General features: G+C 41.4%; 1 protein-coding gene across 3 annotated transcripts; it reads left to right on the plus strand.

The window, feature by feature from the left end:
• The first annotated feature begins 95 nt into the window (after window positions 1-95).
• cds1 (CDP-diacylglycerol synthase (phosphatidate cytidylyltransferase) 1) lies at window positions 96-26,085 on the plus strand. 3 transcript variants are annotated; one of them, XM_061931228.2, is made up of 14 exons: window positions 96-369; window positions 7,375-7,532; window positions 9,457-9,553; window positions 10,585-10,682; window positions 11,646-11,785; window positions 12,335-12,393; window positions 12,743-12,825; window positions 13,033-13,120; window positions 13,828-13,896; window positions 15,402-15,542; window positions 17,668-17,787; window positions 20,427-20,530; window positions 20,595-20,710; window positions 25,446-26,085. In XM_061931228.2, exons 1-13 carry the CDS (start codon window positions 304-306, stop codon window positions 20,704-20,706), a joined length of 1,335 nt encoding a protein of 444 aa, XP_061787212.1. In that variant the 5' UTR covers window positions 96-303; the 3' UTR covers window positions 20,707-20,710; window positions 25,446-26,085. The 3 variants fall into 3 exon arrangements, with proteins under 3 accessions (XP_061787212.1, XP_061787181.2, XP_072768462.1); XM_061931197.2 differs by having other exon boundaries at window positions 20,595-20,702; XM_072912361.1 differs by lacking the exon at window positions 25,446-26,085 and adding an exon at window positions 20,811-20,857 and having other exon boundaries at window positions 20,595-20,736.
• The last annotated feature ends 605 nt before the right edge of the window (window positions 26,086-26,690 follow it).

The raw sequence follows: 26,690 nt of genomic DNA on the forward strand, positions 1-26,690 counted from the left end.
AATAAAGGTGTTTATAAGGTTAGTAACTGCGGTGCCAGCCATTGTTTTGAAAGTCTCCACCGGAAGTGTTTGGACAAGCACGCCATCTTGACGGAAGCCTGCCTCCAGACTGCGGCGATAAACAAAACCACGCAGCGTGACGTCACAGGTGCTCCGCGGTGACACTCTCACATTCTCCTGGTCGCCTCGCTCTCATTTGCCGAGGATCGCAGTCGGAAGCGGGACGTGAGTGGAAAAGATAGCCGTTAAAGGAAGGTGACTTGGCTGCTGGATCACTTGAAGGTCCGTGCCGGCGCCGCGAACATGACGGAGGTCCGGCGGCGAGGCGGAGGAGAAGAGCGGGACAGCGCCGACAACATCAGCGACAAGGTACATGTCAGCAGGTCAATGTCTAACAAGGTCGACCTCATCACCCACCAGCTACATTATCATGTCTAACAAGGTACATGTCTTAGCTCAACCAGTTGGCCTGCTTCTCACAAGCTAATTAGCTAGTTAGCATGCAGCTAGGCTAATGGAAGCTAGTTAGTTAGCATGCAGCTAGGCTAATGGAAGCTAGTTAGTTAGCATTCAGCTAGGCTAATAGAAGCTAGTTAGTTAGCATGCAGCTAGGCTAATAGAAGCTAGTTAGTTAGCATGCAGCTAGGCTAATAGAAGCTAGTTAGCAGGCAGTTAGGCTAAAGGAAGCTAGTTAGTTAGCATGCAGTTAGGCTAATGGAAGCTAGTTAGTTAGCATGAAGCTAGGCTAATGGAAGCTAGTTAGTTAGCATGCAGCTAGGCTAATGGAAGCTAGTTAGTTAGCATGCACCTAGGCTAATAGAAGCCAGTTAGTTAGCATGAAGCTAGGCTAATGAAAGCTAGTTAGTTAGCATGCAGCTAGGCTAATGGAAGCTAGTTAATTAGCATGCAGCTAAGCTAATGGAAGCTAGTTAGTTAGCATGCAGCTAGGCTAATGAAAGCTAGTTAGTTAGCATGCAGCTAGGCTAATGGAAGCTAGTTAGTTAGCATGCAGCTAGGCTAATGGAAGCTAGTTTGTTAGCATGCAGCTAGGCTAATGGAAGCTAGTTAGTTAGCATGCAGCTAGGCTAATGGAAGCTAGTTAGTTAGCTGGATTATCCTTCATTGGAAAAGAAACATGACAAAATAGCCTTTTTGTTTGATTGATTGATTGAAACTTGTATTAGTAGATTGCACAGTGAAGTACATATTCCGTACAATTGACCACTAAATGGTAACACCCCAATAAGGTTTTCCACTTGTTTAAGTCGGGGTCCACTTAAATTGATTCATGATACAGATATATACTATCATCATAATACAGTCATCACACAAGTTCATCATCAGGGTATATACATTGAATTATTTACATTATTTACAATCCGGGGTGTGGGATATGGGGGGCGGGGGGTTAAGTAAGTTTAGTTGGTATCAACACTTCAGTCATCAACAATTGCATCATGAGAGAAATGGACATTGAAACAGTGTAGGTGTGACTTGGTAGGATATGTACAGCAAGTAGTGGGCAGAGAGAGAGAGTTTAGAAAGTATAAGTAAAGTGACTACATTTGATTGTTTACATTTGATTATTTACAATCCGAAGAGGTGTGATGAGGAAGGGAGGGTGTTAATTTAGGGTTGAAGTTGCCTGGAGGTGTTCTTTTAGTGCGGTTTTGAAGGAGGATAGAGATGCACTTTCTTTTACACCTGTTGGGAGTGCATTCCACATTGATGTGGCATAGAAGGAGAATGAGTTAAGACCTTTGTTAGATGTGAATCTGGGTTTAACGTGGTTAGTGGAGCTCCCCCTGGTGTTGTGGTTATGGCGCTCATTTACGTTAAGGAAGTAGTTTGACATGTACTTGGGTATCAGGGAGGTGTAGCGGATTTTATAGACCAGGCTCAGTGCAAGTTGTTTGACTCTGTCCTCCACCCTGAGCCAGCCCACTTTGGAGAAGTGGGTAGGAGTGAGGTTGTCCATATCAACGTGACGCTGCTTTTTGGCGACTAACTTCATCACTTGGGGACACATTTCCTACTTTGACTGCAGCTCCATAACAATCCGTGACACGTTGATGTTGACTGGCTCCTCAACATGATGATTAGTAGCTTTTAAAGGCTTCAAACTACGGCGGCCGAAAGGAAAGCGGAAACAAATGCAAGTGAGAAGTTCTGACAATCCAAAACCTTGCAGGATCACAAAATATTGCATGAGAAAAATGATGCAAATGTCAAACACACACAAAGTAATTGCTGAGGGGACAATATTATTTACATCAACATTAACATTATTTACATGAACGACATGATTATTTACACTAACATTATTGACATTGACATTACTATTGACTTTTTAACATTAACATTAATTACATTAACACGATTTACATTAACATTAATAACACAATCCTTAAATACATCCCACCTCCCTGGATTGTAAATAACCAAATGTAAATAATCAAATGCATATACTTGTTCTTATGCTTTCTGAGCTCACTATGTTCACTGCTCGCTCTACATATTTTCATTTTCCTGAAGGAATCAATAACTATCTATCTATCTATCTATCTATCTATCTATCTATCTATCTATCTATCTATCTATCTATATCCTACTAAGTCAGACCTACACTGTAACAATGTCCATTTCTCAGATGATAAACTTGTATGATGACTGAAATATGCTGATAGCAACCAAACCTAACCTACCCAACCCCAGGATTGTAAATAATTCAATGTACTCTGATGATGAACTTGTATGATGACTGTATTATGATGATAGTATATATCTGTACCATGAATTGATTAACGTGGACCCCGACTTAAACAAGTTGAAAAACGTATTCGGGTGTGGTCAATTGTACAGAATATGTACTGTACTGTGCAATCTACTAATAAAAGTTTCAATCAATCAATCAAAACATTAATAGCACAATCCTTAAATACATCAACATTATTTACACCTGACATTAATTACATGAACAATAATCCATCCATCCATCCATTTTCTACCGCTTATTCCCTTTGGGGTCGCGGGGGGCGCTGGAGCCTATCTCAGCTACAATCGGGCGGAAGGCGGGGTACAATAATCCCATTAATATTAAATGCTCTATCTTAAATAAAAACATTAATTATACTAACATTAATTACACTAATATGAATTATACTAACATTAATTACACTAATATTAATATACTAACATGAATTACACTAGCATTAATAACACAAACATTAATTACATTAACATTAATAACACAAATTTTAATTACACTAACATTAGTAAGACAAACATTAATCACACCAACAATAGTAATGAATAAGTAGTGGTATGACAGTACTTCTCATGTAGTGAAGCATGATGATAGTGAAAATAGTAATGAATAAGTAGTGGTATGACAGTACTTCTCATGTATAGAAGCATGTTAATAGTGAAAATAGTAATGAATAAGTAGTGGTATGACAGTACTTCTCATGTAGTGAAGCATGATGATAGTGAAAATAGTAATGAATAAGTAGTTGTATGACAGTACTTCTCATGTAGTGAAGCATGATGATAGTGAAAATAGTAATGAATAAGTAGTGGTATGACAGTACTTCTCATGTAGTGAAGCATGATGATAGTGAAAATAGTAATGAATAAGTAGTGGTATGACAGTATTTCTCATGTAGTGAAGCATGATAATAGTGAAAATAGTAATGAATAAGTAGTGGTATGACAGTATTTCTCATGTAGTGAAGCATGATAATAGTGAAAATAGTAATGAATAAGTAGTGGTATGACAGTATTTCTCATGTAGTGAAGCATGATAATAGTGAAAATAGTAATGAATAAGTAGTGGTATGACAGTATTTCTCATATAGTGAAACATGTTGACAGTGAAAATAGTAATGAATAAGTAGTGGTATGACAGTACTTCTCATGTAGTGAAGCATGATGATAGTGAAAATAGTAATGAATGAGTAGTGGTATGACGGTACTTCTCATGTATAGAAGCATGTTAATAGTGAAAATAGTAATGAATAAGTAGTTGTATGACAGTATTTCTCATGTAGTGAAGCATGATAATAGTGAAAATAGTAATGAATAAGTAGTGGTATGACAGTATTTCTCATGTAGTGAAGCATGATAATAGTGAAAATAGTAATGAATAAGTAGTGGTATGACAGTATTTCTCATGTAGTGAAGCATGATAATAGTGAAAATAGTAATGAATAAGTAGTGGTATGACAGTACTTCTCATGTAGTGAAGCATGATGATATTGAAAATAGTAATGAATAAGTAGTTGTATGACAGTATTTCTCATGTAGTGAAGCATGATGATAGTGAAAATAGTAATGAATAAGTAGTGGTATGACAGTACTTCTCATGTAGTGAAGCATGATGATAGTGAAAATAGTAATGAATAAGTAGTGGTATGACAGTATTCCTCATGTAGTGAACTCCCCAGCTACACTTCCTAGTAGCTTGGCTAACTTCCTACTAGCCAGGCTAACTCGCCAGTAGTTTGGTTAACTTCCTAGTAGCCAGGCTAACTTCTTGGTAGCCAGGCTAACGTCTTGGTTTTGATTGATTGATTGAAACTTTTATTAGTAGATTGCACAGTACAGTACATATTCTGTACAATTGACCACTAAATGGTAACACCCCAATAGCTTTTTCAACTTGTCCACGTAAATTAATTCATTAGCCAGGCTAACTTCCTAGTAGCATGGCTAACTTCCCAGTAGTTTGGCTAACTTCCCAGTAGCTAGCCTAGGTACTGTAACTTCTTGGCAGCCAGGCTAACTTCCTAGTAGCTTGGCTAACTTCCTAGTAGCTTGGCTAACTTCTTAGCAGCCAGGCTAACTTCCTGGCAGACAGGCTAACTTCCTGGTAGCTTGGCTAACTTCCTAGTAGCTTGGCTAACTTCTTAGCAGCCAGGCTAACTTCCTGGCAGACAGGCTAACTTCCTGGTAGCTTGGCTAACTTCTTGGCAGCCAGGCTAACTTCCTAGTAGCTTGGCTAACTTCTTAGCAGCCAGGCTAACTTCCTGGTAGCTTGGCTAACTTCCTAGTAGCTTGGCTAACTTCTTAGCAGCCAGGCTAACTTCCTGGCAGACAGGCTAACTTCCTGGTAGCTTGGCTAACTTCTTGGCAGCCAGGCTAACTTCCTAGTAGCTTGGCTAACTTCTTAGCAGCCAGGCTAACTTCCTGGCAGCCAGGCTAACTTCCTGGTAGCTTGGCTAACTTCCTAGTAGCTTGGCTAACTTCTTAGCAGCCAGGCTAACTTCCTGGCAGACAGGCTAACTTCCTGGCAGACAGGCTAACTTCCTGGTAGCTTGGCTAACTTCTTAGTAGCTTGGCTAACTTCTTAGCAGCCAGGCTAACTTCCTGGCAGACAGGCTAACTTCCTGGTAGCTTGGCTAACTTCTTGGCAGCCAGGCTAACTTCTTGGTAGCTTCCTGTTTGTTTTGTGTACTTGCATCATTTCTTTCATTTCTCCTCTTTGAGTGTCTTGTGTTGTGAAATAATGTGAGTGGCACATTGCAACATGTATAGCAGGCCCTGCAGGTTAAAAGTATTTAAGTTGTGAAGTGATTAGTTCTAGTTGATTCATTGACCCTTCATTGGGTCCTGAGGGAACATCACATGTTGCTGATTCAGCACAAACGCTCATCAGATGACTTGGAGAGTGACACGTCTCAGACCTCTGCCAAGGCACTTAGATTGTGTCTTACTTCCTGGTCTGACTGCTTCAAAGGTCGCTTAATCGTACTCGCCACGCCTTCTCTGCACACGTACGTGCGGGAGGGGTCAAAGGGCAAGTAGTTATTTATTATCCAATTATGATCTATTACTATTAATTGGGCTTATTGTCGCAGCAAAGGCTGGTAGACGTATTATTATTATTATTATTAGACGTGTCAGTGTTATTATTATTACTATTAGATGTGTCAGTGTTATTATTATTATTATTATTAGACGTGTCAGTGTTATTATTATTACTATTAGATGTGTCAGTGTTATTATTATTATTATTATTATTATTATTATTATTATTATTATTATTATTAGACGTGTCAGTGTTATTATTATTATTATTCTTAAACGTGTCAGTGTTATTATTATTATTATTAGACGTGTCAGTGTTATTATTAGACGTGTCAGTGTTATTATTATTATTATAATTACTGTTAGACGTGTCAGTGTTATTATTATTATTATTATTACTACTAGACGTGTCAGTGTTATTATTATTATTATTATTATTACTACTAGATGTGTCAGTGTTATTATTATTATTATTAGACGTGTCAGTGTTATTATTAGACGTGTCAGTGTTATTATTATTATTATAATTACTGTTAGACGTGTCAGTGTTATTATTATTATTATTATTACTACTAGACGTGTCAGTGTTATTATTATTATTATTATTATTACTACTAGATGTGTCAGTGTTATTATTATTATTATTATTACTACTAGACGTGTCAGTGTTATTATTATTAGACGTGTTAGTGTTATTATTATTATTATTAGACGTGTCAGTGTTATTATTATTATTATTATTACTACTAGACGTGTCAGTGTTATTATTATTATTAGACGTGTTAGTGTTATTATTATTATTATTAGACGTGTTAGTGTTATTATTATTATTATTAGACGTGTCAGTGTTATTATTATTATTATTATTAAACGTGTCAGTGTTATTATTATTATTATTATTATTATTAGGCGTGCCAGCGTTATTATTATTATTATTACTATTAGACGTGTCATTTGAATTATCTTCAATGAGAATGATAACCTATAATGTAGCTACTATGTTAGTGTTGGTAACCTCGCATGATGATAAATTGTAATGTTAGCATGTAGCTCACATAGCTATGTTAATGTTGCTAACCTAGCATGATGTTAAAATTCTAAGTTGCCATGTAGCTCACACAGCTATGCTAGTATTGTTAGCGTAGCATGATGCTAAATGGCAATGTTAGCATGCGTCTCACGTAGCTATGCTAGTGTTGCTAACCTAGCATGATGCTCAAATGTAATGTTGGCATGTCGCTCACAAAGCTATGCTTTTGTTGTTAACTTAGCATGATGTACCATGTATCTTACATAGCTATACTAGTGTTGTTGTTAACTTAGCATGATGTACCATGTATCTTACATAGCTATACTAGTGTTGTTGTTAACTTAGCATGATGTACCATGTATCTTACATAGCTATACTAGTGTTGCTAACGTTGCTATCCCACTCTTGGAAGTTACAATGTATGACAAGTTAAAGACACAGCTCATTAGCATTCAAGCTACATTGGACCTTAAGCGTTGTGACAAAAGATTGAAGGCATTTTCAGCGTGACTTGAACATTGACTTTTCCCTGGCAGGAGACGGACAGTGACGACAAGTTGGGCCTGCAAGGCGACACTGAGGGCGAATGCGACGTGGACACCAAGGCGGACACTCCCGATGTTCCGGCGTCCACAGCGGACACGGACAACACTCCACAGTGTCTCAACAAGGCCCTGGAAGGCCTGCCGCCAAGGTACGTCATCACTTACTTCCTGTTGGAGGGATTCAGATTGGGCTTTATTCTCTACCTGTGAATTTGGACTCATTTCCTGGATCACACATGAAGTTAGGATACATATTATTTCAGCGCAGAAAATAAGTACAAAAGCAAATGTACGGATGATCAAAAGCATTTTTGGGGGAGGTTTATGAGCAGAGTGCTTAAAAACCTTGGAAATGCTTGGATTTTAATGTTTTGTTTTCAAGGTTTGAAAAATGCTTGGATTTTGGGGGAAGTGCATGGAAATGTTCATCATGTTTCTCAACAGTCTGACTCAATACAGTGTTGGCTTTTCCTGTCTTTTTACGCATTGAAATCAGAAAGGACGAGCATCTCCGTAAGTCTGCGGAGTTTTTTAAAACATTTTTACCGACCCTGCCTTCTCCGGGTCAAAACTCCAGTTTGCTGCTATTTGGTTTTTTTATCCATTATCGCTCTGCGCCAGTGTTTTGTTTTGTTTATTGTGACGGTGCGCTCTTTTCACGCTGTCACTTGAGGACCTCTCTCTCTCTCTCTCTGTGGCCAGGAGAGCGAGGATGCACCTGTGCACTGACAGCTGTTTGCTTCTAGCTAACCAGCACCCGACCAGACTCCTCCACCTCAAAAACATACTTTGCAAGTCAACAAACGGGGCAAATGTCTGCCTTTTGAAGTATTAATGTGCGATGAGTGTTGAAAAGGAGTCTCTTGGAGAAGTGGCTGACAAGTTAGCAAGTGACATCATCACTGAACCTAAACCAGATCCACACCTGGATAAGTCTGTGAACAGAGGCATCTACTTCTCCAAGACAAACTCTATTTCCTGTCTTTACTATAAAAGTGAACATGCATTGGAGCACTGTCCAATACTGGGAAAGAAGGCGCACAGGGAAAAGCTTGACTTTTTCAAAGAAAAAGGCTTGTGATTGATTGTTTGTACATTGATGTTACATCCATGATGTGGTTCACAACAACACAACAGATGACATGTGTTGTGTGTGTATGATTGTTTGTACATTGATGTTACATCCATGATGTGGTTCACAACAACACAACAGATGAGATGTTTTGTGTGTGTATGACAGTTCTTGCTAGCTTTAGCTTCCTAGTTTAGTAGCTGTTCCACATTGTTTAGTCCAGGATGTGTTTCAGGGATTAATGAGGGATACACAAGTCATTATTTTCCCAAACTAATCTTACTTCTCCTCACAATGACAACATTTCCCTCACATTTATGTCATTCACTTGTCATGTTTCAGCTTCACAAGTGCCGATATTTGCATGCTCATTGAGCAGCTCATTAACCGTTGTTTTCCTTATATTATATTATATTATATTATATTTTCATAATCGGGAGAAGCCTTAACCGAAATGGAAATTAAAGTTGGATTGGTTGTCCTGCCCTAATCCAACTTTGACAATGAGCGCACATTATTGCTAATAAGCAGGTGAGTACTTAGCTCCGCCCCCTCTGAAGTTGCTCTTGCAGAGAGGGATGCAAAGAATTGCTATTGCGACATCCAGTGGACAGATTTACAACAGCAGTTGTCTTTCAGCTATGTTAAACTTGGCAAACTCACCTGGCGGGCGGATCAAACCTGCACAAATCTCATCCGGCGGCATATTTTGGTGTGTAAGAGTTTACCAGCCAGCAGGAAGTGTTAATGCATTAGTTAAAGAGCTTCAAAGGCTGACTGGCTGCAGACAGGAAGTAGATTGTTGGACAGTGTAAGGCCGTCACCTTTTTCTTTTTCATGATGCAACGTTTGTTTTGTGCCGCCGCTTTTCTTCTGCTTCCTGTCCTGCAGTGTATTGTTGTGAAGCGCGCCAGTGTGGAGGTCATGTGACCACACATGTCCCAGGGATAACAACTTGTCATGTTATTCAAATGATTGAATGAAACCTCTTCTCTCCACAGATGGAAGAACTACTGGATACGAGGAATTCTGTCCATAGCCATGATTTCTTTCTTCTTCCTGATCATCTACCTGGGACCAATCACTCTCATTTTAATGGTAACAATCCATTAACACCTCTGTTTGAACAAATAACTCATTAGCGCTGACTAAAATAACATTAGCATTTACAGGGCTGTGGCTGTAGGAATCCTCTTTTTTATTACCTCCACTTGAAGTATGATGAGTCTCTGCATGCGCTTGAAAACCTCACTCTTTTCCAGTTAACAAATCGCCCTCATTAGCTGCAATTAGCACATTCGCGTTAAAATGAAGGGAGGAAGTGGTATTATTAGCACATGTGATATTTACATGATGTAAGTATATATGTCATGTAGTAACATTCATAATAACATGTAATATATACATGATGTAAGTATATATGTCATGTAGTAACATTCATAATAACATGTAATATATACATGATGTAAGTATATATGTCATGTAGTAACATTCATAATAACATGTAATATATACATGCTGTAAGTATATATGTCATGTAGTAACATTTATTAAACATGTAATAATTACATATTTTGTTCATTTTGCATGTTAATTTCACAGACACATCACAACGTTCACTTTTCCTTCAACAACCACAACAAGACTACTAATCATGCAGTCTCGATGAGAGACAACAAAGACTACTTTGGGACAAATGATGATCCAGAAACTTCTATTTTTGAGCCTGAGTATAAGGAGGATGATGTACAAGTTTTAGAAGCTAAACAGATGCAGCTTTAGTCAAACACTAAGCATCTTATAGCAGTATTGCTAAGTGCTAAACAAGATATAACAAAACAATCACTTACTGTACATGATCTGCTCTCACTGGGATAAAGACTGACGGGATGTTTATATCTTTCCGTTTCAAGAAAGGTTAGAAAAAGGTGCATCAAATGAGTGTAAGAATGGTGAATGATAGACAAATGGCAAAAAAAGTGCAGTTCCTGTTGAAGCGTCCATTCAGGTGTACTGCTCACTGCCAGCAGGGGGCACACTTTCATGGTATGCTGTGATTGACAATGCAGTGTCATTCATCTTTGATGTCATATTTGTTGTTTTCAAAATGTATTTACTCCTCACTTCAGGTGATGATCGTCCAAATCAAGTGTTTCCAAGAAATCATCACCATCGGTTACAAGGTGTATCGATCCTACGACCTGCCCTGGTTCAGAACCCTCAGCTGGTGAGGACAACCTTTGTCTGCTTGTTAATGGCGCACACACACGCACACACACACACACACACACACACACACACACACACACACACACACACACACACACACACACAGAGTAGAGCATGTGCAGAGTACAAAGATGGCTGCCATGTTGGAAGTAAATGAAAATCAACACAACTCTACACGCTGGAATTCCTGACTGCACAGGACAATCTGCCCTTATGGACAGCCATCCTGTGTGTGTGTGTGTGTGTGTGTGTGTGTGTGTGTGTGTGTGTGTGTGTGTGTGTGTGTGTGTGTGTGTGTGTGTGTGTGTGTGTGTGTGTGTGTGTGTGTGTGTGTGTGTGTGTGTGTGTGTGTGTGCGTCTGTGTGTGCACGTGTGTGTGTGTGCACGTGTGTGTGTGTCATGCTTGCGATGTAATGAATGTCCAATCACTGTAGGGCATCTTCCCCCTCACATATTTGCAAGTGGAGTCCAGAAAAACAATAAGGAAATATGGCCGACACTAGAAAAGAAGTTAAAAGACAATATTTAGAAGACTTCATTGACAGACTTTAGTCTCATTGACTGCTGCAGCTAACTTTGTGGTGCCTGCAGAAACTCTGCCCTCCATGCAGACTTGCAGGCAGACACAGAATGTTTATGTGACCAAACTATTGATCCAGACTGGGAGAACAAGCTTATCTTCTCAGTCAATGTCATTTTTCTATGGTACACATTTCATGAAATATAGTATACGAGTTGAAATTGGTGATAATAAAGTATAAAAGTGGTGTTAGTGAAGAAAAGTCTTCATGAAATATAGTATGTGAGTTGAAGTGTTTGGTAATAATAAAGTATAAAAGTGGTGTTAGTGAAGAAAAGTCTTCATGAAATATAATATATGAGTTGAAGTGTTTGGTGATAATAAAGTATAAAAGTGGTGTTAGTGAAGAAAAGTCTTCTATATCGACGTGCGTCTCTTCAGGTATTTCCTGATCTGCGTCAACTATTTCTTCTACGGTGAGACGCTGGCCGACTACTTTGGTGCGCTGGTGCAGAGGGAGGAGCCTCTGCAGTTCCTGTCTCGCTACCACCGCTTCATCTCATTCACTTTGTACCTGGCAGGTGAGTCCTCACACCTGCCAATCAAAGACAAGCATGCATTTGCCCTTTCACCCCTTTCTTTCTGCATTGGTGAGGTCAAGGCATGCAGACCAGGGGTGTCCAAACACTGAAAATGTCATTTTGGCCTCCATATAAATCATATATTATTCATTGTAATGCTTTTATTCAACATTTACAGTCAATCTCTAAAGGTTTATGTGTTGATAAAAAGCTCAGCAAGATGTTTTGATGCTCTTTTTGTCAAGAAAACCCTGTTTGTTGTGGCAAAAACACAATATTTTCCTTCAAAATATTTGATGTGAAGTAATTGTAGCTTTTAATAGGTCAATAATTCATAGATTTGAATGCATTAGAGCAACGACAGACAGTTAAAAAAAAGGGCAGCTGTGTGTTATTGGAGTCAACATTGCAACTCTTTCTTGTTACCTGTTTGCTCTTTTATTCCACTTTTTGGTGTTTTTTTGAAGTATTTGTAGAAAGTGCCATGAAGTGTTTAAATAGAATAGGTGTCTGTGTTTGGGTCCTGACAGCATGTTGTCTCTTTTTCAGGTTTCTGCATGTTTGTGCTGAGTTTAGTGAAGAAACATTACCGCCTGCAGTTTTACATGGTGTGTATCCACCACCGCTAACTCCTCTTCTTACACTCACACCTTTGTATTGGCCCCGCCCACTTCAGTCTCCCTTCTTTTCACCCTGACCTGCCTGTTGGCTCCGCCCCCACTGAGCCTCTTGAAACTATCACGACAAGAATGAGTGATTAAGCCACATATGTGATGTGTTGTCACTCATCTGTCGCTTGCATCAAGTATTTGACTAAATCCCTCTAAATCTATTTCTGCCTTCTGTGCATTTCACTGTTGTGACACTCTCTCTCTCTGTCTGTCTGTCTGTCTGTCTCTCTCTCTGTCTGTCTGTCTGTCTGTCTCTCTGTCTGTCTGTCTGTGTTTGCCATTCCAGTTTGCTTGGACCCATGTGACGCTGTTGATTGTAGTGACTCAGTCGCACCTTGTCATTCAGAACCTGTTTGAAGGGATGATCTGGTAAGTCACACAAACAATGTCACACAAACAAGTCTGTCACGTCACACTGCACAATGTCACACAAACAAGTCCGTCACGTCACACTGCACAATGTCACACAAACAAGTCCATCATGTGTGTCACGTCACACTGCACAATGTCACACAAAGAAGTCCGTCAAGGTGTGTTTGATTTGTGTCCTTGGCTCTCACCTGTGCTTGTGTGCAGGTTCATCGTGCCCATCTCCATCGTCATCAGCAACGACATCGGCGCTTACCTGTTTGGCTTCTTCTTTGGAAGGACGCCACTCATCAAGGTGAGCTCATAGCACAAACCACAACATTTGCTTGTTTGTTTTTTTAAAAATTTTTTACTTTGGCTGTATGGGGACAAAAAAAGAGGTCCCCTAAAGGGAAACCTTTTTAAATGATAGTCAGATCCCTTCTGAAGATGCCTCAATGATTTTGAAGCTTTGGCCCATAAAACATGTTTACTGGTTAGTTTGAGTGTGAGACATTTGCACAGCATGGGGATGTAGCTGCTACATTGAAACTTCCTATAAGTTGTAGTGAGGATCATGTCATATTTACTTTTTGGCCTGCGAAGAGGTGGCGACTTGTCCAGGGTGTACCCCGCCTTCCGCCCGATTGTAGCTGAGATAGGCTCCAGCGACCCCGAAGGGAATAAGCGGTAGAAAATGGATGGATGGATTTCAATTTGATCCCCATGAAGCATATGAACTCTTTTCCCCAGTAAGAATGATCAGCACATGACTTCATCAATCCAGAGATTTAAAGACGTGTGTGAGCTAACTGGCCAGTGCACATTTTACACACTTTCACCTTTTTATGTCTCCACAACCTGTAGAAAGACTGGTCCCCCCACAAGTCATGATCACACACTTACTTGCTCCCCATAACCTGTGTGTGTGTGTGTGTGTGTGTGTGTGTGTGTGTGTGTGTGTGTGTGTGTGTGTGTGTGTGTGTGTGTGTGTGTGTGTGTGTGTGTGTGTGTGTGTGTCAGCTGTCCCCCAAGAAGACGTGGGAAGGTTTCATCGGAGGTTACTTCTTCACCGTCATCTTTGGATTCATTGTGAGTGGCACACACACAACTCTCTACTTTAGAGTAGTCCCTGTACAGCTGCTAGAGCAGTCTTGTGTAAATAAGTCACTAGATTTATCTTATCATCGTGCACTCTTCCTTCCTTCCTATATATGTATCTATCTTCATCATCTTGCACTCTTCCTTCCTTCCTTCCTATATATGTATCTATCTTCATCATCTTGCACTCTTCCTTCCTTCCTATATATGTATCTTCATCATCTTGCACTCTTCCTTCCTTCCTATATATGTATCTTCATCATCTTGCACTCTTCCTTCCTTCCTATATATGTATCTTCATCATCTTGCACTCTTCCTTCCTTCCTTCCTTCCTTCCTATATTTATCTTCATCATCTTGCACTCTTCTTTCCTCCCTTCCTTCCTTCTTTCCTTCCTTCCTTCCTTCGTTCTTTCCTTCCTTCCTATATTTATCTTCATCATCTTGCACTCTTCTTTCCTTCCTTCCTTCCTTCCTTCCTATATTTATCTTCATCATCTTGCACTCTTCCTTCCTTCTTTCCTTCCTTTTTCTTTCCTGTCTTCCTTCCTTTGTTTTTTTCCTTCCTTCCTTCCTTCCTTTGTTCCTTCTTTTTTCCTGTCTTCCTTCTTTCTTTTGTTCTTTTTTCTCCTTCCTTTTTTCCTGTCTTCCTTCCTTATTCTTTTTCCTTCATTCCTTTCGTCCTTCCTTTTTTCTTGTCCTTCTTCCTTTGTTCCTTCATTCCTCTGTCTTTCCTTCGTTTTTTCCTGTCTTCCTTCTTTCCTTTTGTTCCTTTTTGGCCTTCCTTTTTTCCTGTGTTTCTTCCTCGGTTCCTTCCTTCCCTCCTTTCTTCTTTTTTTCCTGTCTTCCTTCGTTTCTTCCTTTTTGTCCTTCCTTCATCCCTTTCTTCCTTCCTTTTTTCCTGTCTTTTTTCCTTTGTTCCTTCTTTTTTCCTGTTTTCCTTCATTCTTTTGTTCCTTTTTGTCCTTCCTTTGTTCTTTTGTTCCTTTTTTCCTCCTTACTTTTTTTTCTTCTCGCTTCCTTCATTTATTTTTGTTTCCAGTCTTCCTTCCTTCTTTTTTCTTTGTCCTTCCTTTCTTCCTTCCTTTGTTCCTGTCTTCCTTCCTTTGTTCCTTCCTTTTTGTGTGTTTAATAAAAGTGGTGATTGTGTGGGTTCTATCTGTGTGTGTATAACAAAAGTGGTGAGTGTGTGGTGTGTGTGTGTGTGTGTGTGTGTGTGTGTGTGTGTGTGTGTGTGTGTGTGTGTGTGTGTGTGTGTGTGTGTGTGTGTGTGTGTGTGTGTGTGTGTGTGTGTGTGTGTGTGTGTGTGTGTGTGTGTGTGTGTGTGATAAAAGTGGTGATGGTGTGGGTTCTATCTGTGTGTGTTTAATAACAGTGGTGAATGTGTGGGTTCTATTTGTGTATGTATAATAAAAGTGGTGATTGTGTGGGTTCTGTGTGTGCATGTTTAATAAAAGTGTGTGTGTGTATAATAAAAGTGTGTTGTTGTGCCCCCAGCTGGCCTACCTGCTGTCCCAGTTCCAGTACTTTGTGTGTCCTGTGGGTTTCAGCAGTGACAGCAACAGATTCACTGTGGAGTGTCAGCCCTCACAACTCTTCATCATGCAGGACTACACACTACCTGACATCCTGCCATGGGTTAGTACTACTTAGTACTGACATCAGTAGTACACACTACCTGACATCCTGCCATGGGTTAGTACTACTTATCATAGTAGTAGTACTGACATCAGTAGTACACACTACCTGACATCCTGCCATGGGTTAGTACTACTTAGTACTGACATCAGTAGTACACACTACCTGACATCCTGCCATGGGTTAGTACTACTTAGTACTGACATCAGTAGTACACACTACCTGACATCCTGCCATGGGTTAGTACTACTTAGTACTGACATCAGTAGTACACACTACCTGACATCCTGCCATGGGTTAGTACTACTTAGTACTGACATCAGTAGTACACACTACCTGACATCCTGCCATGGGTTAGTACTACTTAGTACTGACATCAGTAGTACACACTACCTGACATCCTGCCATGGGTTAGTACTACTTAGTACTGACATCAGTAGTACACACTACCTGCCATCTTGCCATGGGTACTACTTCTACTTACTCTGTGTACTACATCTACTTCACATCATAGTACTAAGTTGTCATCAACTAACATCAGTAGTACACACTGCCTGCCATCTTGCCATGGGTTAGTACTAAATCTACTACTTATCATAGTAGTAGTACTGACATCAGTAGTACAGAACTGCATGCCATCTTGCCGTGGGATACGACTACTCTGTGTACTGCTACTTCACATCACAGTTCTAAATTGTCATCAACTAACATGAGTAGTACACACTGCCCGCCATCTTGGACAACACTCTCACATGGGTATACTGCTCCTTCACATCCTAGTACTTCTCATCAACTAACATGAGTACTACTTGTCATCAAGTAACATGAGTAGTACTTGTGACCAACTAACATGAGTAGTACTTGTCAACTAACATGAGTAGTACTTGAGATCAACTAACATGAGTAGTACTTGTCAAGTAACATGAGTAGTACTTGTCAAGTAACATGAGTAGTACTTGTCAACTAACATGAGTAGTACTTGTCATCATGTAACATGAGTAGTACTTGTCATCAAGTAACATGAGTAGTACTTGTCATCAAGTAACATGAGTAGTACTTGTCATCAAGTAACAGATATATAGTTGTAGTAGTACTTGTAAAGGAGTAGTACATGTGAAGAAGTAACATAGTGTGTACTTGTGAAGAAGTAAACATGTGAAGAAGTAACAGTGTGTACTTGTGAAGAAGTAAACGTGAAGAAGTAAGGTAGTGTGTATTTGTGAAGAAGTAAACGTGAAGAAGTAACGTAGTGTGTACTTGTGAAGAAGTAAACATGTGAAGAAGTAACAGTGTGTACTTGTGAAGAAGTAAGGTAGTGTGTATTTGTGAAGAAGTAAACATGTGAAGAAGTAAGGTAGTGTGTACTTGTGAAGAAGTAAACATGTGAAGAAGTAACAGTGTGTACTTGTGAAGAAGTAAACGTGAAGAAGTAAGGTAGTGTGTACTTGTGAAGAAGTAAACATGTGAAGAAGTAAAGTAGTGTGTACTTGTGAAGAAGTAAACATTTGAAGAAGTAACAGTGTGTACTTGTGAAGAAGTAAACGTGAAGATGTAAGGTAGTGTGTACTTGTGAAGAAGTAAGGTAGTGTGTACTTGTGAAGAAGAAAGGTAGTGTGTACTTGTGAAGAAGTAAACATTTGAAGAAGTAAGGTAGTGTGTACTTGTGAAGAAGTAAACGTGAAGAAGTAAGGTAGTGTGCATTTGTGAAGAAGTAAAGGTGAAGATGTAACGTAGTGTGTACTTGTGAAGAAGTAAGGTAGTGTGTACTTGTGAAGAAGTAAACATGTGAAGAAGTAAGGTAGTGTGTACTTGTGAAGAAGAAAGGTAGTGTGTACTTGTGAAAAAGTAAACATTTGAAGAAGTAAGGTAGTGTGTACTTGTGAAGAAGTAAGGTAGTGTGCACTTGTGAAGAAGTAAAGGTGAAGATGTAACGTAGTGTGTACTTGTGAAGAAGTAAGGTAGTGTGTACTTGTGAAGAAGTAAACATGTGAAGAAGTAACATAGTGTGTACTTGTGAAGAAGTAACATAGTGTGTACTTACTTGTGAAGAAGTAAACCTGTGAAGAAGTAAGGTAGTGTGAGTAGTACTACTAACTACTAACGGTGTGTGTACTTGTGTCCTCAGAAGAGGGTGAGCATGTTTCCATTCCAGATCCACAGCATCTTCCTCTCCTCCTTCGCCTCGCTCATCGGACCTTTTGGTGGATTCTTTGCTAGCGGTTTCAAGAGAGCCTTCAAGATCAAAGTAAGTCAGCAACTCACTACTTGCACACGTGGTTAAGAGGGGAGGAGTATATTTACAGCTAGAATTCACCAAGTCAAGTATTTCATATATATATATATGTATATATATATACATATATATATATATATATATATATATATATATATATATAAGAAATACTTGACTTTCAGTGAATTCTAGCTATATATACAGTATATATATTTATTTTATTATATATATATATATATGTATGTATATATAAATAAAATAAATACTTGAATTTCAGTGTTCATTTATTTCCACATATACACACACATAACACTCATCTACTCATTGTTGAGTTAAGGGTTGAATTGTCCATCCTTGTTCTATTCTCTGTCAGTCTTTTTCTAACCATGCTGAACACCCTCTCTGATGATGCATTGATGTGTGGCACGCACAAAAGTGCTTTCATCAAATGCATTAGAGTCTGGAATCTTCCATCTCTCCCTAGCATGGCCCAAAACTGGTCAATCTTTGCTTCCTGAGGAAGATCTTCAGTGCCAGGCACTTGGTAGTCCACTACTTCTTCCCGGAGGCTATCCAGGTCCAATCGCAGCTGCAGCTTGGAACTTACAAGCTGTTATGAGAGTAGCGTATGTGTGTGTGTGGCCCTTTAATAGGTGAGCATGTGAGGTGAGTGTGTGGGCGAGAGAAGAGAGGGAGCTGTAGCGTCAGTGCGGGCGGGACTAGTTTGTTTTGTGTTGGATTGGCTGTGTGCAAGCAATCAATAAAGCAAGATTTGCAACTAATCGCTGGACTCAGGCAGGAAAGGTGCAACAAAGCGTATTTCTTCATCTTACTCGTCGTCGGCGTCGCCATGGCTGTATCTTCCTCCTTCTTCTGCTTCGTCTCCTTGTTGTGCACTGCACTCTCTAAAAGCCCTAGATGTTATTGATGTTATAGATGGCAGTATTGTCCTGTTTCAGAGTGTCACAACATTGCTGTTTACGGCAGACAAACTGCTTTACGGTAGACGAAAACGTGACTGCTGTTGTTGTGTGTTGTTGCCGCGCTGGGAGGACGTTAATGAAACTGCCTAACAATAAACACACATAAGAAACCAAGAACTCGCCCTCCATCATTCTACACTTATAATGTGATTGGGCAGGGACACTGTTTATATCGTGGGGAAGCGGACTCAGGTCCGCATGGAGCTGGAGGGGGCGTGGCCTCCAGCTCCGCCTGAATTTCGGGAGATTTTCCGGAGAAAATTTGTCCTGGGAGGTTTTCGGGAGAGGCGCTGAATTTCGGGAGTCTCCCAGAAAATCCGGGAGGGTTGGCAAGTATGTCCACAAAGCACATGTAGACTGGTTGGGCAAACTCCCATGCACCCTCAAAGACCCTGCCCAGAGTATAGAGCTGGTCCACAGTTCCACCACCAGGACCAAAACCACACTGTTCCTCCTGAATCCGACGTTGGACTATCCAGCGTATCCTCCTCTCCAGTACACCTGAATAGACCTTACCGGGAAGGCTGAGGAGTGTGATCCCACGATAGTTGGAACACACCCTTCGGTTCCCCTTCTTAAAGAGTGGAACCACCACCCCGGTCTGCCAATCCAGAGGCACCGCCCCCGATGTCCACGTGATGTTGCAGTCTTGTCAACCAAGACAGCCCCACAACATTCAGAGCCTTAAGGAACTCCGGGCGGATCTCATCCACCCCCGGGGCCTTGCCTCAGTCCCTGAAATAGGAGAGCCCACCACAGATTCCCCAGGCACTGCTTCCTCATAGGAAGACGTGTGGGTAGGATTGAGGAGGTCTTCACGGTATTCCCTCCACTGATCCTCAACATCCGCAGTGGAGGTCAGCAGAACACCATCCTCACCATACACGGTGTTGACACTGCACTGCTTCACCTCCCTGAGGCGGCGGATGGTGGTCCAGAATCGCTTCGAAGTCGTTTTCCATGGCCTCCCCGAACTCCTCCCTTGTCCCAGTTTTTGCCTCCGCAACCGCTGAAGCCGCACACCGCTTGGCCTGTCGGTACCTGTCTATATATATATATATATATATATATATATATATATATTTAATATTAGCTAACTATCCCATGTCAGCTCTTTCTTCTTACATGGTGACATGTTTTATATTTTGTAAATACATGACTTCCTGTTTGACTTTTTGTGTACTGTGTGGGAATGTTCTGTACTGGACCAAGAAGTAGGCATGAGTGCCTATCACACCTGCTACATGCTCTTATGCTCTGGCACAGCAGGTGTACTATGGGTGTGGTAGTGTGGAAGGTAATCACACCTGCTACATGCTCTTATGCTCTGGCACAGCAGGTGTACTATGGGTGTGGTAGTGTGGAAGGTAATCACACCTGCTACATGCTCTTATGCTCTGGCAGAGCAGGTGTACTATGGGTGTGGTAGTGTGGAAGGTAATCACACCTGCTACATGCTCTTATGCTCTGGCACAGCAGGTGTACTATGGGTGTGGTAGTGTGGAAGGTAATCACACCTGCTACATGCTCTTATGCTCTGGCAGAGCAGGTGTACTATGGGTGTGGTAGTGTGGAAGGTAATCACACCTGCTACATGCTCTTATGCTCTGGCACAGCAGGTGTACTATGGGTGTGGTAGTGTGGAAGGTAATCAGCGGTGTCTTGCAGGACTTTGCCAGCACCATCCCAGGTCATGGAGGCATCATGGACCGCTTCGACTGCCAGTACCTGATGGCCACCTTCACGCACGTCTACATCGCCAGCTTCATCAGGTGAGCACGCTGCATGGTGACACAAGCCCCGCCCCCTTTTGCTGACCTTTTCCTTTCCTGGCAGAGGTCCCAACCCCAGCAAAGTCATGCAGCAGCTGATGATGCTGCCCCCCGAACAGCAGCTGAGCATCTTCCACACGCTGACCTCACACCTGAGGGAGCACGGTCTGCTGTGAGTGTGTATGTACACACACACACACACACACACACACACACACACACACACACACACACACACACCTACACTTGAGGGAGCGCGGTCTGCTGTGAGTGTGTGATGACACACACACACCTGAGGGAGCGCGGTCTGCTGTGAGTGTGTGATGATACACACACACACACTGTCATCCATCTTCAAACCAAAACCACCACACCAAAAAAACAAAGAGTTTTTGCCGGGAGGGCTTACCGCCCCCCTGTGGACAAATGTTGCACTGCACTGAGCGTGACGAACAAAAGGGACTCGTGAAGCAAGCGTTCACCAGCACAAAGTGAAGAAGACACTATTCTACTCGCTACATGTAGCACGTATGCTAACTAGCTTTTAGCGCCTTCATCCAATGGTAGCGCACATGCTAATATTGTACATATGATATATATATAAAATAAATATGGCATGGACACATTTAGTTAGAAGGTGTTGGGAAGGACAGATGTTATGTACAGGCACTGGTAAACAAAGGTAGATGATGCAATAAATGAGCATGTTGTGCACAGGGTCAAAGCCCAACTAAGAATGCTAGCAACTAGCGGCGCAGGACGTACATGGTCAGGTTGAAGTCTAGATCTTTCACTTTAGAGCCACCTTGACTAGTAATAGCACTCTGCATAGCGAGTGTTTCTTCTCATGCTAAGGAAGTTAGCATTGACTAGTAATAGCACTCTGCATAGCGAGTGTTTCTTCTCATGCTAAGGAAGTTAGCATTGACTAGTAATAGCACTCTGCATAGCGAGTATTTCTTCTCGTGCTAAGGAAGTTAGCATTGACTAGTAATAGCACTCTGCATAGCGAGTGTTTCTTCTCATGCTAAGGAAGTTAGCATTGACTAGTAATAGCACTCTGCATAGCGAGTGTTTCTTCTCGTGCTAAGGAAGTTAGCATTGACTAGTAATAGCACTCTGCATAGCGAGTGTTTCTTCTCATGCTAAGGAAGTTAGCATTGACTAGTAATAGCACTCTGCATAGCGAGTGTTTCTTCTCATGCTAAGGAAGTTAGCATTGACTAGTAATAGCACTCTGCATTGCGTGTGTTTCTTCTCTTGCTAAGGAAGTTAGCATCAGCTTGCTTTTTTTCGGTGGCATTCACTGCTAGCTGATCGCACTAGCCTGTTTGGCTTTGTGGCTAAGGCGCCCCCTGCTGTGTGTCTGCTGTAACGCTAGTTTGTCAGCATTGCATATGGAAGTAATATTGGAGCAAAACTATTTGTCTATCTCAATCTGTGCGTCTGTGACCAGATTCTTGTGTGTGTGTTCTAATTTTTGTGTGCGTATCTCAATCTGTGTGTGTGAGTGTGTAATCAGATCTGTGTGTGTGTATCTCAATCTGTGTGTGTGTTACACACACACAGATTGAGATACAGACACACACATGACTACACAGACACATGAATCTGATTATACACACACAGATTGAGATACAGACACACAAATTACTACATGGACACATGAATCTGATTATGCACACACAGATTGAGATACAGACACACAAATTACTACATGCACACATGACTCTGATTACACACACACAGATTGAGATACAGACACACACATGACTACATGGACACATGAATCTGATTATACACACACAGATTGAGATACAGACACACAAATTACTACACAGACACATGAATCTGATTACACACACACAGATTGAGATACAGACACACACATGACTACATGGACACATGAATCTGATTACATACACACAGATTGAGATACAGACACACACATGACTACACGGACACATTAATCTGATTACACACTAACAGATTGAGATACAGACACACACATGACTACACGGACACATTAATCTGATTACACACACACAGATTGAGATACAGACACACAAATTACTACATGGACACATGACTCTGATTACACACACACAGATTGAGATACAGACACACACATGACTACACGGACACATGAATCTGATTACACACACACAGATTGAGATACAGACACACAAATTACTACATGGACACATGAATCTGATTACACACACACAGATTGAGATACAGACACACACATGACTACACGGACACATGAATCTGATTACACACACACAAATTGAGATCCACATGTTCCATTAGTTTTGCTGCACTATTACTTCCTTAATTCTACTACTGAACTCTTCCAAGATGAAGACACACTATGCTAATGAGGCTAACGATGCTAGCTGCACTATGCTAATGAGGCTAACGATGCTAGCTGCACTATGCTAATGAGGCTAACGATGCTAGCTGCACTGTGTGGTCTTCCAATGCCACGATCATCTTTAGAATGTGTGGAAGAGTATATATATTTAATGTTTGTGTGTGTGTATACACTCTATGCAAACACCTGTGGAAATGTTTAGAAAAAAAAGTGCAGTTTGTTTTTTATGCAAGTTTTCTGTGAATGTGGGCGGGGCTTGGTGTGACCAGGAGGAAGTGATCCAAATGTTTACCAAAGCGCTGACTTCCTGACACGCCCTGCAGGACTAAAAAAACGGGTTTGGACTTGAAAGTTTTGCACCTGCTGCTTTTATTTACTGGGGCCGGTTGAAGGGCTTTTATTGTGAAAGGGCGCCAGCACCACTTTCATAACACGAGCAGCGCACTGTTAGGTTTTATTGATTGATGTATTGATGATGAATGTGGGCGGGGCACAGGTGAATAAAATGTTGTTTTTCCTGTGAAGTCAATCTTTATTTCAAAAAATGCTTTTGTTTCTTTGAAAGACGCCTAAAAGTCGCATGAGTGTTCCCCACAGGACTGACATCTACCTGGGGAAAATTGACCATGACGCATGTGGATGCAATTTTTATGGCAGATAAAAGTCAGCCAAAAAAGTATCAAAATGAAAATAAACTTTCTTCTGTTGCTTCTTGTTTTTGTTTTGTTTTGTAAGAGATGATTTTTACAATTTATTCAAATCATTGATGAGTTACACTTTCATCAACTGCTTCCAAATCATCTTTTCATTGATTGCCAATAATCACAATCAATTCATTGACTTGTCTTTAAAAAGAGACACCATTTCACTGTCAGAATGTTTGAAACTAACCTTTTACTTGAGTGGACTTCAAACCTTTTGATTTGAAATGATCAATCGGCTTTTATTTTGAAATGAAATGAGTCTTAGCAGTCAGGTAAAGGTGATTGATCTGCATTGATACATGATCAATGTCATTATTAATTGGTCACTTTGACAGCTCTGAAAAACAACAAAGAAAAAGAGTGTTTAGTTGTGTTAGTGTCTGTGTGGGAGTCTTCTCCGTGGACCGACAGAATCTGGAGTTAACAAGTCTTTTTATTTGTATAACTTTGTTGTCGCCTCCTTGTCGTTGGTGTGTGTCTCTCTCTCTCATGGCCTTGGCCCCTGCTGATAAAGGAGACCGGTGATTAGATAACCCGCCTCAGCTGGGCAATCCACTCACCTGGCTAGAAGAGTTAGGCATGTGCAGGACTGGCTCCTCGCTGAGGGCCGTTTTCACCCTCTCAAACACCTGCTGGCACTGCTCTGTCCACCGTACCACATCTGGAGCGCCCTTTCAGGTGAGGTCAGTCAGTGGGCTGGTCAGGTCCGCAAACCGGGGGATAAACCTCCGGTAGTAGCCTGCCAGTCCCAAAAACTGCCTCACCTCTTTTTTGGTCTTGGAGGGTGGGCAGGCCGCGATTGCCGCTGTCTTGTCTACTTGCGGGCGCACCTGCCCCCAGATACTGTACTTTTCTCCGGCCAACCGCACACTTCGCCGAGTTGGCGGTGAGCCCCGCCCGCCTCAGGGACTCGAGCACCTCCCCCACCCGCTGGATGTGTTCTTCCCAGCCACCGCTCTGGATGATGACGTCATCCAGATAGGCGTCCGCGTATGCAGCGTGAGGGCGCAGTACCCGGTCCATGAGGCGCTGGAACGTGGCGGGCACACCGAACAGAAGTGTCACGAATTGGTACAATCCTCCCGGAGTGGAAAATTAAGTTTTTTCCTTAGACTCTGGCGACAAGGGAATCTGCCAGTAGCCCTTGGTCAAATCCAGTGTCGTGAAAAAACGAGCAGTGCCTAGCCGATCCAGGAGCTCGTTGACCCGGGGCATTGGGTAGGCGTCAAAATGTGACACTTCATTTACCTTGCGGTAATCCACACAGAACCGTACAGACCCATCCTTCTTCCCTACGATGGGGCTGCACCACGCACTGTGGTATTCTTCTGTTACCCCTAACTCCAGCATAGATTTTAATTCCTCCCGAACCACTTTGCGTTGTTCGGGGAGCCTGTAGGGCCGAGACCGCACCGTGACACCCAGGTTGGTCTCAATGTGATGTTGGATGAGGGCCGAGGGGAGAACACATCAGAAAAGTGCTGCTGCAGCTTGGCAACATCTGCTTTCTGCGCTAACGTGAGCTGACTATCACGGAGGAGGAGGGAGGGCGGGGCGGAGCGCGGGATCTCTGGCCCGAAACTCCTCCCCCTCGACCACCGTCACCATTGAAACAAGCTCTGCCTCCTTCCATGCTTGCAGGAGGTTGAGATGATAAATGTGGGTGTCTCCGCACTGGTCCGAGCGCCAGACCTCATAATCCACGTCACTCACTCGCCGTGTGACCACAAAGGGTCCTTGCCACTTGGCGAGTAATTTGGAGCTGGACGTCGGGAGTAATACAAGCACTTTTTCTCCTGGTGAAAATGTTCTTAGCTGCATCTCTGTTATACAGGTGCTGCTGACGTTCCTGGGCCCGGAGACAATTCTCACGTGATAAGTGGCCCAATGTGTGGAGTTTTGCTCTCAGGTCCATCACGTATTGAGTTTCATTTTTGCTGGGGCTTGGACCGTCCTCCCAGCTTTCTTTAACTATGTCCAAAACCCAGTGCGGCTTCCTGACGAACAACAATTCAAAAGGGGAAAACTCTGTGGAGGCCTGGGGTATTGCAAACAGCAGGGGATCCAACCATTTATCCCAATTTGGTTTGTCCTCGTGCGTAAACTTACGAATCCTGGTTTTCAGCGTCTTATTCAGCCGCTCCACCAGCCCGTCGGTTTGCGGGTGGTAGACGCTGGTCCCAATAGCCTTAATTCCCAATAATCCGTATAGTTCCTTTATCGTGCGTGACATAAAGGACGTGCCCTGGTCAGTCACAATCTCTTTCGGGATTCCAACTCGGGAGATGACCTGAAACAGGACAGGACATATTTTTTAAACAAATAAATACATTTTATAATATAGCAAATTGTTCCCCAACTTCTTGAAAATGTTGCCAGAAAATCAGGCGGCAGTGATGAAGATTGTTGTTATTTGTAAATATTCTTACACAACTGATTGTTGTTATTGTAGCAGAAAATAAACATTCTTACACAACTGATTGTTGTTATTGTAGCAGAAAATAAACATTCTTACACAACACAAGCTGTTTTATTTGGCACAAGCTGACGTGACAAAGTGAAGGAAACAAAGTTGACAACATTTAGTAGAAAAAAGGTCAACTAAAATAGAAATAACATAAATAACTTCCTGGATTCTTGTCCAACAGCAAATTTCACTTTTAACAAACATTCCAGATGCCGTTTGTATGAAGACTACGCTAAACTATTGACCAACATAACACTAAAATATCAAGAGTGGGATGAAAGTGATGTAAATATAAAGAGTGGGATGAAAGTGATGTAAATATAAAGAGTGGGATGAAAGTGATGTAAATATAAAGAGTGGGATGAAAGTGATGTAAATATAAAGAGTGGGACTAAAGTGATGTAAATATAAAGAGTGGGACGAAAGTGATGTAAATATATAGAGTGGGATGAAAGTGATGTAAATATAAAGAGTGGGACTAAAGTGATGTAAATATAAAGAGTGGGATGAAAGTGATGTAAATATCAAGAGTGGGATGAAAGTGATGTAAATATAAAGAGTGGGACTAAAGTGATGTAAATATAAAGAGTGGGACGAAAGTGATGTAAATAT

Source organism: Nerophis lumbriciformis, linkage group LG03 (genome assembly GCF_033978685.3).
Source record: "Nerophis lumbriciformis linkage group LG03, RoL_Nlum_v2.1, whole genome shotgun sequence".
NCBI classification, from domain to species: Eukaryota; Metazoa; Chordata; class Actinopteri; order Syngnathiformes; family Syngnathidae; genus Nerophis; species Nerophis lumbriciformis.

Coding starts and splice junctions, on each gene's coding strand:
- cds1 (XM_061931197.2), top strand. CDS start 304: ATGACGGAGGTCCGGCGGCGAGGCGGAGGAGAAGAGCGGGACAGCGCC. Junction 13,121..13,827: donor GAAGGACGCCACTCATCAAG/GTGAGCTCATAG, acceptor TGTGTGTGTCAG/CTGTCCCCCAAGAAGACGTG. Junction 15,543..17,667: donor TACCTGACATCCTGCCATGG/GTTAGTACTACT, acceptor TTGTGTCCTCAG/AAGAGGGTGAGCATGTTTCC.